The sequence below is a fragment of the Corvus kubaryi genome, unplaced genomic scaffold, assembly GCF_017639235.1.
Source record: "Corvus kubaryi isolate FWS band 111438036 unplaced genomic scaffold, C.kubaryi_AGA036_p1.0 37262, whole genome shotgun sequence".
Classification (NCBI taxonomy): domain Eukaryota; kingdom Metazoa; phylum Chordata; class Aves; order Passeriformes; family Corvidae; genus Corvus; species Corvus kubaryi.
Window position 1 is genome coordinate 1,297,239 of NW_024581078.1, and position 12,067 is coordinate 1,309,305.

At 63.6% G+C, this 12,067-nt stretch overlaps 3 protein-coding genes across 6 annotated transcripts in view; 2 read left to right on the forward strand and 1 right to left on the reverse strand.

The window, feature by feature from the left end:
* The first annotated feature begins 429 nt into the window (after nt 1-429).
* On the forward strand, nt 430-1,638 carry UBA52 (ubiquitin A-52 residue ribosomal protein fusion product 1). 2 transcript variants are annotated; one of them, XM_042024457.1, is made up of 5 exons: nt 430-527; nt 922-1,040; nt 1,120-1,206; nt 1,297-1,399; nt 1,498-1,638. In XM_042024457.1, the coding sequence occupies exons 2-5, from the start codon at nt 938-940 to the stop codon at nt 1,589-1,591; spliced, it is 387 nt and encodes a 128-aa protein (XP_041880391.1). In that variant the 5' UTR covers nt 430-527; nt 922-937; the 3' UTR covers nt 1,592-1,638. The 2 variants fall into 2 exon arrangements, with proteins under 2 accessions (XP_041880391.1, XP_041880392.1); XM_042024458.1 differs by having other exon boundaries at nt 443-536.
* Nucleotides 1,639-2,237: 599 nt separating this feature from the next.
* On the forward strand, nt 2,238-4,906 carry REX1BD (required for excision 1-B domain containing). The gene is made up of 5 exons (XM_042024456.1): nt 2,238-2,346; nt 3,065-3,147; nt 3,614-3,818; nt 3,905-3,993; nt 4,376-4,906. The coding sequence occupies exons 1-5, from the start codon at nt 2,344-2,346 to the stop codon at nt 4,446-4,448; spliced, it is 453 nt and encodes a 150-aa protein (XP_041880390.1). The 5' UTR covers nt 2,238-2,343; the 3' UTR covers nt 4,449-4,906.
* A 185-nt stretch (nt 4,907-5,091) lies between these two features.
* Nucleotides 5,092-12,067, reverse strand: part of CRLF1 (cytokine receptor like factor 1) — a 7,637-nt gene continuing 661 nt past the window's right edge. Inside the window, exons 2-8 of one of the 3 annotated variants that reach the window (XM_042024447.1) lie at nt 8,365-8,643; nt 7,344-7,473; nt 6,864-7,033; nt 6,478-6,635; nt 6,231-6,399; nt 5,807-5,989; nt 5,092-5,727 (exon numbers count right to left, since the gene is read on the reverse strand). In XM_042024447.1, coding sequence (XP_041880381.1) covers nt 5,357-5,727; nt 5,807-5,989; nt 6,231-6,399; nt 6,478-6,635; nt 6,864-7,033; nt 7,344-7,473; nt 8,365-8,643 — 1,460 coding nt within the window. In that variant the 3' untranslated portion in view covers nt 5,092-5,356. The remainder of the gene's footprint in view (nt 5,728-5,806; nt 5,990-6,230; nt 6,400-6,477; nt 6,636-6,863; nt 7,034-7,343; nt 7,474-8,364; nt 8,644-12,067) is intronic. The other 2 variants (XM_042024448.1, XM_042024449.1) reach the window with 2 other exon arrangements.

The window sequence follows — 12,067 nt, forward strand, 5'->3', positions numbered from 1 at the left end:
CTGGTCCTGGGGCTGTGGGGCCGGTGTGGGGTCCATGGGGTCAGTGTAGGGCTGGTCCTGGGGCTGTGGGGCCGGTGTTGGGTCAGTGTAGGGCTGGTCCAGCACTGTAGGGCTGGTTTGGGGCCGGTCGTGGGGTCCGTTTGGGGCCAGTCTTGGGGCCAGCCCTGTGGCCGCGGGGTCAGTGTGGGGCCGATCCTAAGGCCCTGTGGTCAGTGTTGGGTTCACGGGGCCAGTCCGGGGGCTGTGGTCGGGATTGGTCCGGTCCCGGGCCCGTGCAGACCCTCCCGTGCCCTTTCCCGCGGTACCGGGCCGGGCGGGGCCGGTGTCACCCCGGCAGTGAGGGAGCCGGGCCGGTGTCACCCCGGCAGTGACGGGCCGGGCCGGTGTCAACCCGGTAATGACGGAGCCGGGCCGGTGTCCCCGCCGGAAGTGACGGAAGTGCCGCGGGGCCGGGCCGGTGTCCCCGCCGGACGTGACGCAGCGCGGGCGCGGCCCCGCCTCCCTTTTCATCAGCAGCGAGGCCGCGGGTGCGCGCGGTGCGGGACCGGAGCGGGCCCGGGGCCTGGGGTGGCGGTCCTGAATCCCGGGAGCGGGCGGTGGATCCCGGGATGGGGACGGGAATCCGGGAGAGGGGGCTGGGACCCGGGGAAGAGGGCCTGGATCCCGGGGTGGGGGCTGGAACCCCGGGAGGGGCCCTGGGTCCCCGGGGACGGGACTGGATCCCACGGGAGGGCCCCGAATCCTGGGATGGGAGCTGGATCGTGGGAGAGCGGGGTTGGATCCCGGGGGGGATGCTCGGGAACGGGGGTTTGAGAGGCTTTGAGGGGTCGCGTCGCGGCCGGGGAGCGGCGGGGCCCTGTCGGGGGCGGGACACGGCGGCACCGGGGCCGGTCCGGGGTGACGCGGCCGCCGCTCCCGCAGGTGAGAAGGTGCCAAGATGCAGATCTTCGTGAAGACCCTGACGGGCAAAACCATCACCCTCGAGGTGGAGCCCAATGACACCATCGAGAACGTGAAAGCCAAGATCCAGGACAAGGAAGGTACTGGCGGGGCCCGGAGTAGCGGGGTGGCCCCGTGGGGGTGCCCCGGTGTCCCCAGCACGGTGATTCTGTCCCGCAGGGATCCCCCCCGACCAGCAGCGCCTGATCTTCGCGGGGAAGCAGCTGGAGGACGGCCGCACCCTCGCAGACTACAACATCCAGAAAGGTGCTCCCCGGACCCCAGAGGTTTTTGGGGGGCGTTTTTGGGGTGCCAGGTGCTCCTTGCCCGCGGTGTGACACCGATCTCTCCTTGCAGAGTCCACGCTGCACCTGGTGCTGCGCCTGCGAGGGGGAATCATCGAGCCCTCCCTGCGCCAGCTCGCCCAGAAATACAACTGCGACAAGATGATCTGCCGCAAGTGCGTCCCCGTGTCCCCTGCCCGTGTCCCCTCGCCCCCTTCCCTCCCCCAGAGCCCCTCCCCAGGGACACGGGGCTCTGCTGACCTGTCCCCCCCAGGTGCTACGCCCGCCTGCATCCCCGCGCCGTCAACTGCCGCAAGAAGAAGTGTGGGCACACCAACAACCTGCGCCCCAAGAAGAAGGTCAAGTAGAGCCTCCAGCCCTGCCTGCACTGGCCAATAAAGTATTGCAACTCTCAGCCCTGTTTTCTGGTGGTTTTTACCCAAATTGGTGCAGTTTTCAATAAATGGGGGCTGTGCTGGAGCAGCGTAGGAGGGTGGGGAGATCAGGGACAGGGGAGGGATGGAGGTGGTGCTGTTGGTGGGCAGTGCCTGCTGCCATGTGTGCACGGACTGGGCCAGCACCGAGACCCCCCTGCCCACCCGCGGGGCCCCCTGGCCACACACACACAGGAGATGGTCACCGGGACCTGGCCACGGACTGGACCAGCACCAGGACCATACACAAACCCCCCTGCTCATGCACTGGGACCCCTCTGGTCACTACTGCAGGCTCTGCACGGACACCAGGACCCCCCCTGGCCCCCCACTGGGACCCCCAGCCGTGCTCACAGAACACAGACAGGCACCGGGACCCCCCTGGCCATGCAGGCAAGGGCTGGTTTGGTCCCGGGATCTCCCTGTTCCGCTGCAAATGCACCGGGAGCCCCGGGCACGTGTCCAGGGACCGGCACCGGGACCCCACTGCATCCCCCTGCCCACCCACCCACCGGGACCCGTGGCCGTGCGCTCACTGCAGACGGGCAGCGGGACCCCGGCGCACGGACCGGACCGGGGACGGGGCCCCGGGGCTGGCGGCGCTGCCGGTCGGTGCCTGCAGGTGGCGGCGGAACCGCGCTCCGCCCCGTGGGCCCCGGGCCTGCGCCGAGCGGCCGGGCCGGGCCATGGTGAGCGGCACCGGGAGCGGGACGGGAACGGCCCCCGGGGGACGGGAGGGGGGTCCCGGGAGCGAGCGGGTCCGTGCGCGCGTGGTCACGGAGGGTCCCGGTGCCCCTCTGTTTTGAGCCGGGGGGATCCCGGTGCCGGTCCGTGGACACGCGGCCGGGGGGCTCCCGGTGCGTTTGCAGCGGGGTGGGGACATCCCGGGGCCGGTCCGGTCCGTGCGCACGTGGACGGGGAGGTCCCGGTGCCCGTCTGGGCACACGTAGAGAGGGGTCCCGGTGCGCGGCAGCAGGGTGGGTGGGGGTCCCGGGACCGAGCCCGTCCGTGCACGCGTGGATGGGATGGGGGTCCCGGTGCCCATCGGTACCGCGGGCACGTGTCCGGGAGGTCCCGGTGTCAGTCCGGTTCGTGCACGAGTGGCCTGGGGGGCCCGGTGGGGTGAGCAGGGGGATATGAGGGGTCCCGGTGCCCGTCTGTGTTGTGTGCGCAAGGCCGGGGAGCTCCCGGTGCGCGGGTAGCGGGATGGAGGGGTCCCGGTGCCGGACTCAGCTTAAGCACCGCGGCCGGAATCCACCCGGGACCCCCAGAACCGGAGCTGAGCGAGGACGCGTTGCCGCAGCACCGGGGCGATCCCCCGGGCGGTGCCGGCTCTGCCCGGAGCCCCTTACCGGGTCACCGGTGCCACCGCGTCCCCCAGCGCCGCTGTCCCCTTGTGTCCCGCAGACGGGCGAGGCCGTGCGGGCGCTGCTGCAGCGGCTGCGGGAGCTGCAGGGCGAGCGGGTCGAGACGTACCGGCTCTTCGAGGAGTGAGTACCGGCACCGCCGCGTGGACGGGCCCCCGGGGGGGCGGCACCCACCGGGACGGGCAGGGGCACCCCCAGCAGGGAACCGGATCCCCCATCCCGATTATTTTGCATCCTGTTGGGCCGGGGCCGTGGGGGTGGCTGATGAGCTCCAGCTGGCAGCGGGACTCTGTGCTGGACACCTGAATCCTATTTTAGCATCCAGCCGATGAGGGACTTCCCGGGATGCAGGGTTGAGAGTGTAAAGGATGAAAAAACCCAAACCACCAACTTTCCCCCCCGAAAAAGCCGTTTCCAACCCTGTCCCGTGCGAGGCGTGAGGCTGCCAGGTCATGCTGCCAAATCCAGGCAGGAAAAGGCAGGAGAACCCTCCTGGTGCTGCCTGTGGCGGGTGGCAAAGGGGGCTCAGCTCCGCGATGGGCACCCCAGGTGAGGTGACAGTGGCTTCTCCCCCCTGATCTGTCCGCAGGGGCCACCGGGCGTACCTGAGCAATGCCCCCCACTATGATTTCCCACGGTACCGGCAGCTGGTGCACGAGGTCACCGTGGCCTTCAGTGGCATCTCCCGGGAGGTGCTGGACATCGCTGGGCGCCTGCGGGACGAGCTCGGTCGCCCCGACCTGGCCCAGCACCTGGCCTGGCTGCAGGAGCGGGAGCAGGAGAAGCTGCAGCTGGTGGGTGCTGGGCTGGGAGGGGGGGTCCCTGGGGCAGCGCTGGGGCTGGTTTGGGGGGTCTCAGCTCCCAAGGTGTCCCCCCACAGACGGCGCAGCTGCAGCTGGCCCAGCAGCAGGCACAGGACCAGCCCGAGGTGGACGCCCATCAGCAGGAGGTGCGGGAGCTCAAGCACAAGTAGGTGGTCGCCCCGCTGCTGTCCCCACTCATTTTGGGAAGGCAGCATCCCCCTAGCCCAGGACCCCCACTGCCATCCCCTTCTCCCCCTATTTTGGGATGGCACCCCCTCCTCAGCCCGTAGAATCCTGGAGTCTCCTGAGCTGGAAGGGACCCACAGGGATCATGGAGTCCAGGCCAGGAGCCCCTTCCCTGTGTTTCCCCTCCCTCCCTCCGGCCCAGGGGGGCCCAGATGGTGCCTTCGGGGTCTGGCGGCGCTGCGTGGCCGCGTCCCCTCGGCCTCCCCGGGCTGAGTGTTTCATAAACAGCGCGGGGAAGGCGAGGCGGCCCACATAATACGCTCCATATGGACTTTATTTATAGTTTCCATCCGCTCTCGTAGGCTAATTAAAACCATTGAGGCAATCAGCGAAATTCTCCAGGACCTTAAGTACGATTCGGAAGAAGTTGAGTGATGGGTGTCCCCGTGGGAACGGCTGGAGGGGCCGGGCTGGTGGAACGGGGGCCCCGCTCGCCCCCCACCCGCTCCCGGCGCACCTCGGCAAGGTGGGCATTGTCCTCTCGGCCCCTTCTCTGGAGCACAGGCTGGAACGGGTGGAGAAGGCCCTCCTGGGACAAGTGGGGTCCCCCTAAATCCTGAGTATCCCTCAGCAGAGGGGTCCGGCGTGGGGCTGGTTACCCTGCCCGGCTGTGCCGGGGCTGTGCCGAACACAAACCACAATCTCCGGTGCCAAGGGGCTGCCGTGCTTCGGCCTCCATCAAGGTGGGCACTGTCCTTGCTGCCAGCTGGAGTCCCACGGGCAGCAACCCCCCCAAAACCACATCTTGGAGACCGGCTGTGCCCCCAGCCCCACAGCTGGCGCTCCACAAGCGCTTTTGCTGTGGTCACCCCAAATAAACCTGTCCCCGTGGAGCTGGCCTGAGTGGTGTGATCTCAAGGGTTCGTGTGGCCCCCGCTGCCCCAGTGCCACCCCCTCCACCTCGGCTCGATCCCCTGGGAGCCCCGGGATGGGGTGACAAGGGCCACGGGCCCCATTTGGCTGCCCGCTGCATCCCCGTCCCCGTGCAGCGCTGCCGCTCCGCTGACGCAGACCCCGGTGGGGTTTCAGAGGTTTATTGGCATTAAGCTTAAATCTGTTCCTAATTGACTGAAATGGAACCAAAATAAGGCTGGTTTGAATCAAAACTGGAGCAGGCACTGGGCAAACCCCAGCAGCCTCCAATCAGCCCGCGTGGCTCCCCGGGGACGGACCCCCCCCGTGCACTCACACGTGGGACCCCAGGGAGAAAACGGCCAAAATCGCTTCCCGGGGGGGGAACTGCGGCGAGGGTGGGGTCACCCGGGAAGCCCTCGCCCCTCCTTTCATCCCAGAGGCTGCTTCGGCTGGCGGAGCAAAGCCCCCGTGCCCCCCCCGGCCGGGCAAGGCTGGGGGGTCCCCTCGTTGCCGCGGGGCCGCGGCCCCACAGAGCCCCCGGGGCTGGGCCAGCCCGGCCCCCCAACCTCACCCCACCCCATCCCCCAGGGCTGCGGGGCCGCGCTGCGCCCCGGCCGCCTCCCAACTCCCCCGCGGCGGGGCCGGGGCGGGCGCGGGCGGTCCCGGGTGGGCGCCGGGCGCCCCGTCCCATCCTGCCGGCGCTCGGTCCCCCGCGGGCTACAGCTTATCGCCGGGAAGAACCTGCGGAGAGGAGCAGAGCCCCGCGTCGCCCCGGGGTCGGCGTCACCCCCCAGCATCCCTGGGGTGGGGGGCGCCCCGCGTCCCCCCCCCCCCCGTCCCCACCCAGCCGGGGAGAAGAAGTGCGAAAGGCTCCTTACCTACCTGGTTGCGTGTTTTGTGCGATTTCTGCAGCCACACGCGCCACTGGTCGTAGAGTTTGATGCCGAGGTTGGAGCAGCCGTAGGCGTGCTTCTTCACCCACCCGAAAAACTGCTTCAGCTCCCGCCGCAGCGTCGTGTTCTGCTCCCCCCCTTTGGGGTCGCAGCCCCCCGCCACTCGCTCTGCGGGGACGGAGGGGTCAGTGTCACACGGGGGGCCGCGTCTCAACCCCCCTATCGCCGCCGTGCCGTGAATAACGAGGGCCCAGAGGAACACGAGCAGGTTTTGGCTCCCAGCTGGGAAAGCCAAGCTCCAAGTTGGCTCCTTTGCAAGAAATCCAGGTGCCGGGCATGGACTGGGGAAGGGCCTCCCGCACATCCCGCGGCACCGGCGGCACCCCCGAGCGGTGCTGGCTGCACTCACCGCTGCGTGGGGTGGAGGCGGCCGTGGGGTTGCTCCAGTCGCTCCAGATTCCGGCTTTCTTGGAGCCGTAGATGCTGAAGGGGTTACAGCGCACCTGGACGAAGTAGACGGTGCCGGGGCGCAGGCCGGCCAGGCGACACGAGGTCTGGTTGCCCACATCATCCACCACCTGCAGAGGGACGAGACGGGAGCACCCGGACCCTCGGCCACCCCGCGCCGTCCCCCGGCACCGGCGGTGCCCACCCACCTTCCACTCGGAGCTGTCCTCCACCCGGTATTGGATCTGGTACTTGGCTTGGAAGAGGAAATCCTTGAGGGCCGGCGGGGAGCTCCAGCGCACGCTCAGCTGGTCCTCCAGGTCGCCCACCCTGCTGACGTGCACGTCCGACGGCGGGTCCGTGGTGACTGCGGGGACAGGGCAGGGCTGGCGGGGACAGCGGGGCAGCGCCGCGGGGCCGCGAGGGTTAAGGAGCCGCGGATGTAAAAACGACTCGGAGCAAACAGCCTAATTCGATTAGGAGCAATTCTGCTCACATATCGCCCATTTCCTGCTGCCCCCGCCCCAGCCCAGCGCTGCCCCTCCCCGCGAGGTCACCGGCGCGGCGGTGACACCGCAGCAGTGGCGTGGCTCACCCACGTCGAGGATGTCCAGCATGACCACGTCGGACACGGCCACCCCCAGGCGGTTGGACGCCTCCACCCAGATCTCGTAGGGCGTGAAGAGGGCCAGGTCCTTGGGGATGTGGCAGGAGTAGGTCCCGGCCGTGTGGTATTCCTGGCAGGTGTTGTCCTGGCCGTACCACCTGCGGGCAGGTGATGGATGAGGTACTGGCACTGCTCCTCCGTCCCCGGGATGCTCCCATGGGTTGTTTTTGGCCATTCCACACGGCCGGAATTGGGGGACTGGCCCCGTGGTTCACCCAGTGATTCCCGACTCAACCAGGCCCACAGCGGCTTCTCCTCACCCTCCCCAGCTCCACGAGGAAACTCATCACACCAGCACCGTCCCCAAGCAGGGGCCAGCCGGGAGACATCGAGCTGCCCGTTCCCTGTTTCCCATTAAATCCCACTCCAACGTTTTTAGCAATAATGGGAATGGAGGTGAGCACCCACCTGCGCTTGTACTTGAGGGTGTAGTTGGTGTGCAGGAAGGTCTCCCCTTCTGTCCCTGGCGCCCACTTGCAGGTCAGGTCCTTCATGTTTTTGGACCAGCAAGTGATGTTGACTGGTTTTTCTGGGGGTACTGGGAGAGACAAAAACCAAAAAACAAGAGGTTCCAGAGCTGTTTTTTTCCAGGCACAGAGACCCAAACCCCAAATCCAAGCTGCGTTCCCAGCTGAGCCTCTGTATTCCCGGGACGTAGCGACCCAAAAAAACAAACCCAAGCTACATTCCCCGTTACGATTCCGTATTCCTGGGATTCCGTATTCCTGGGACGTAGCACCATCCTTAAAATAGCCTGAGATAAAATCTTACGATTATTGATTCGGACAAGCGCGTTTTAACCAAGGCTTTGCCGAAACAGCCTCTCAGCTGTGCGCGGCTCGGGCTTCCACCAGAGCAGCTCCTGGCATGCTCTGGCAAGAACCAGGGCGCTGATCCCTCCGTGGGGATCCCCGGCTTCTGTCCCGTGGGAGAGGCGCATCCTGGCACTGGCTGGACCCTGGCACGGAATGGCCAAACCCTGGTACAGAACAGCCGGACCTTGGCACCGGCTGGACCCTGGCACAGAGCGGCTGGACCCCAGCACAGAGCGGCTGGACCTTGGCTCTGGCTGGACTACAGCACAGAGTGGCCGGATCCTGGCACAGAGCAACTGGACCCCGGCATAGAGTGACCGGACCCTGGCACCAGCTAGACCCTGGCATGGAGGGCCGGACCCCGGCACAGAGTGACCAGACCCTGGCACAGAGTGACCAGACCCTGGCACAGAGTTATCAGACCCTGGCACCAGCTAGACCCTGGCATGGAGGGCTGGACCCCGGCACAGAGTGACCAGACCCCGGCACAGAGTGACCAGACCCCGGCACAGAGTGGCTGGACCCCAGCACAGAGTGACCAGACCCTGGCACAGAGTGACCAGACCCCGGCACAGAGCGGCCGGACCCCGGCCCGTGCGGCGGCACTGACGTACGTCCAACGTAAAGGCAGGAGCCGGCCAAGATGCCGCCGTCTCTGCTGTGACACACCAGGTTGTCCCCCGACTGCTGCCTGGAGCCGTTGAGGCGGGCGAGGGCCACGCTGAGCGTGGAGGGGCCCAGGGCGGCGTAGGAGGCGGCCGGGAGGCGCCGCCCGTTCAGCGTCCAGTACAGGTCCTCGGCTTTCAGCGGAAAGTCCGGGCTGACCGTGCACGTGGCGACCAGCGAGGAGCCGATCAGCAGGGTGGGGTCTTGGGGGGAAATCACGGCGGGGTCTGCAGCCGGAGCCCCCGCCCGCGGGGGGGGGGAGAAATCAATTATGGAGGGTTTGATATTGAGCTAACTACGTTAGAGCTGTTTAAATATGTCTTATGTCTATTTAAACACGTTTTAGATCTGTTTTACATTGATTTGAGCACCTTTATGTCTCTTCTGTGTTCATTTAAATATGTTTTATATCTATTTAATACATTGTTGAGCTGTTTTGCATTGATTTAAATCATCGCGTCTATATCAATTTCAATCATCATATGTGTTTTATATTAATTTAAATATATTGTTCAGCTATTTACATTGATTTAAATCATCACAAGCCTATACTGATTTAAATCACATCTCTATTTCATATATATATTTCAATCATCACATATCTCCTTCATATCAATTTCAATACACTGGTTTCTATTTTACAGTGATTTAAATGCATTTCATATCTATTTTTTACTTATGCACATTTTGTATCCATTTTATATCTAAACATATTTTATATCTTTTATATCTATTCAAATAGTTTTTATATCTAGTCCATATCTAAATACAGAACCTATTTTTTATCTATTTAAATACACTTTTTACCTACTTTTATATCTAAATACATTTTATATCGAAACACTTCTAAGATCTATTTTTATATCTACATCTATTTTAGAACTGTTAAAATACATTTTATATCCACTTTTAATCTTTTTTTTCCCAGGGCTGGGGCGGGGCTGGGTTGCGGCTTCGGAAGTTTTTCCGCGACAAAAGGATTTCATAAAGGAAAATTCGAGGAGATTTTTTTCTCCCCCCCCTCCTTTTCCAACTCTGCCAAGGTCCGGCATTTCCCCCTGGATCGCCGAGGGGTGGGAAGCGCTTTCCCACCGAGCTCCCGCCTCATCCCCACCATGTGCTGCCAAATCCCATCGCTCGGCCCTCGACATCCCGAGGGTGCTGCAGGCTGGGAGAGCCCCTCCGCGAGGGGAAATTCCCACCCCGGTTTATTCCGGGAAGCCTCGGCCGCGAGGCTTCCAAGCCGCGGCTGCCCCGGCCCCGCTCCGGGGTGTTCCGTGTCCGTCAGCCCTTATCGGCTCCATCCGCACGCGCCGGGCTAATATCCCAAATTACCTCCCGGAAAGTGCCGCGACCTCCCCGCCCCTCCGACCTCCCGGCCCCGATCGGCTTTCAGCGCCCGCCGCCCGCCCCGGCTCCCGCCCGGCGTTCCCAAAATCCCCGTCACGCCGGAGAGATCCTAATGAGGGGTCCCCGCTGCCCGCTCCGCCTCCCACCCTCCGCAATTAGTGCTCCGAAATCCTCGTTACGCCGGGGAGACTTAATTAGGAATTGCCGCCGTGCTTGGGGGATGCTGGAGGGAAAAGCACCCTGGGGTACCCCAAATATCCATGGATTGGTGCCAGATACCCCAAGGTACTCCGAGCACCCATGGGTTGGTGCCAGGTACCCCGGGGTACCCCGAGCACCCATGGATTGGTACCAGGTACCCCAAACATCCGTGGGATGGTGCTGGATACTCCGGGATACCCCGAGCATCCATGCACGACGACGGCTCCATCCCACCCCCAAAACAAACCCTTCCCAAGGCCAACGAGGCCTCTGGAAATTTCATCCCCCCTCTCTGCCCACCCCGCTCCGAGCCCGCCACGAGCCGAGCCCGGAGCTGCTGCGGCTCTGCGATAACAGACCCAGCACTCCGAGCCCTGATTCTCCTAAATCTTAATCTAAACAGCCCCAGAAACTCACACGAGCTCCGTAAAACAGACGCATTTCCCATCCTCCGAGCAGGACCCTCTGGAGAGGGCAATTTTCTCTCTCTGTATTTTTTTTCCCCTGGATTTTGGTTTTTTCCCTCTTCCAAGCAGGACCCTCTGGAGGGGCCAATTATATACATATATATATTACATTTTTTTCCCCCCTGGATTTATTTTCCCCCCTCAGCGCGGCCACAGCGCCGAACATGTGTTTTAAAAGGGAAAAGTGTGAAGTTTTCCGATCGGAGAGGAAAGGGCCAGAGAGACGCAGGCAGGCTGTGGAATGTGCAAGTTGCAACGAAAATACCTGCTCGGGGGTTTTATGGCTTCTCTACTGCAAAAAAAAAATGCTGATCAGGTGCTAAGTAATGCTATAAAGTAAAACCACATTTCCAAGGTGTCGGGAACGTTTATGCTTTTCTTCCGAAGGGCCGGATTTCATTTTAGTTTTATATCGGAGTTTTAAGGGGTTGGGAAAGAAAAGGGGGAGGAAAAAAAAAAAAAGCTCCGATAAGTGTCAGAGATCACGCAGTTAAAAAAGATTTATTGAGCTGTGCAGGGGGGTTAAAGGAAAATAGAAATAATTGCCCTCAAGAACAAAGGGGAATTTGGGAAGCTCTGAATTCCACAGGAAAAATAAAATTAAATAGATATGTATAGTTAGAGCTCCTCTAAAGCTCGAGCAGCGAGGTTTGCGGGCAGACGCAGCATCCAAAAATGCTTCATCCCTCTTTTCCACTCTGCTCTCCACTCTTTTTTTTTTCCCCTTTCTCATCCCCGACTGGCATTTCTCGTGCCCATCCCTGGGCTCGAGGAGGGATTTATAAAAAGCCCAGGCATTCCAGCGCGGCCGAGCTGCACCGAGGGGAAACTTTCGCTCTCTAAAAGGAGATTTGGCTTCGCCTTCGCCAGCGCCGCACGTCGAGGGGCCGCGGGCCCAGCGCTGCCCTGGACCCCCGTGGGGAGGGGGCAAATGGGGGTCCGGGGGGAGAATCCGGCTGCTTGGGAGGAGGACGGTGCGGGGTCAGCCCCACCAAGGGTCCGGCTGTGGCCTCGTGTTGTTCCCAGTGGGATCAACCCCTCCAGGCACTGCGGTGGGCACTGCGGTGGGCACCGAAAGCCACCGGGATTGGCCGCTCTCGCTGACGGCCCCTAAAGGGATTTTTGGAGCGTTCCTTCTCCCCACCCCACTGCTCCAGCAATTCCTGCCCCAATTAACGCCCTTAAGACGCCCCCGTTAAAGACACGTTTGGGTCCGGGGTCCATCGCGGTGGCCGGGACCCCGCGGGGTCGCCGGGGAGGGGACGCGGGAGCTGCCGGGCGAGCGGCGGCGTTTGTGGCGGGTCCCGTTCGCGCGTCGGAGCGGAGAACATCCAACGCCTTGAGAAATTCCCATCATAGGGAGGAAGCCGAACTTCCTGCTGCGGGGAGCGGGATCTCGCCCTCCCCTGGCTCGAGCCGCAGGGGGGGCAGCGGGGCGGCGGCCGGGACGGGACGGGACGGGGGGTCCGTCGGGTTCAGGGCTCTGTGGGGACGGGGGGACCCCTCCCCCGTGTGTCCCCCCATGGGCAGGGGGACCCCGATCCACGCGGGGCTGAGGCCGCTCCACAGCTCAGCCCACAGGTGGCACCTCCCGGACCTGCCACCGCCGGGTGGGGCCACCAAATTGGGCATC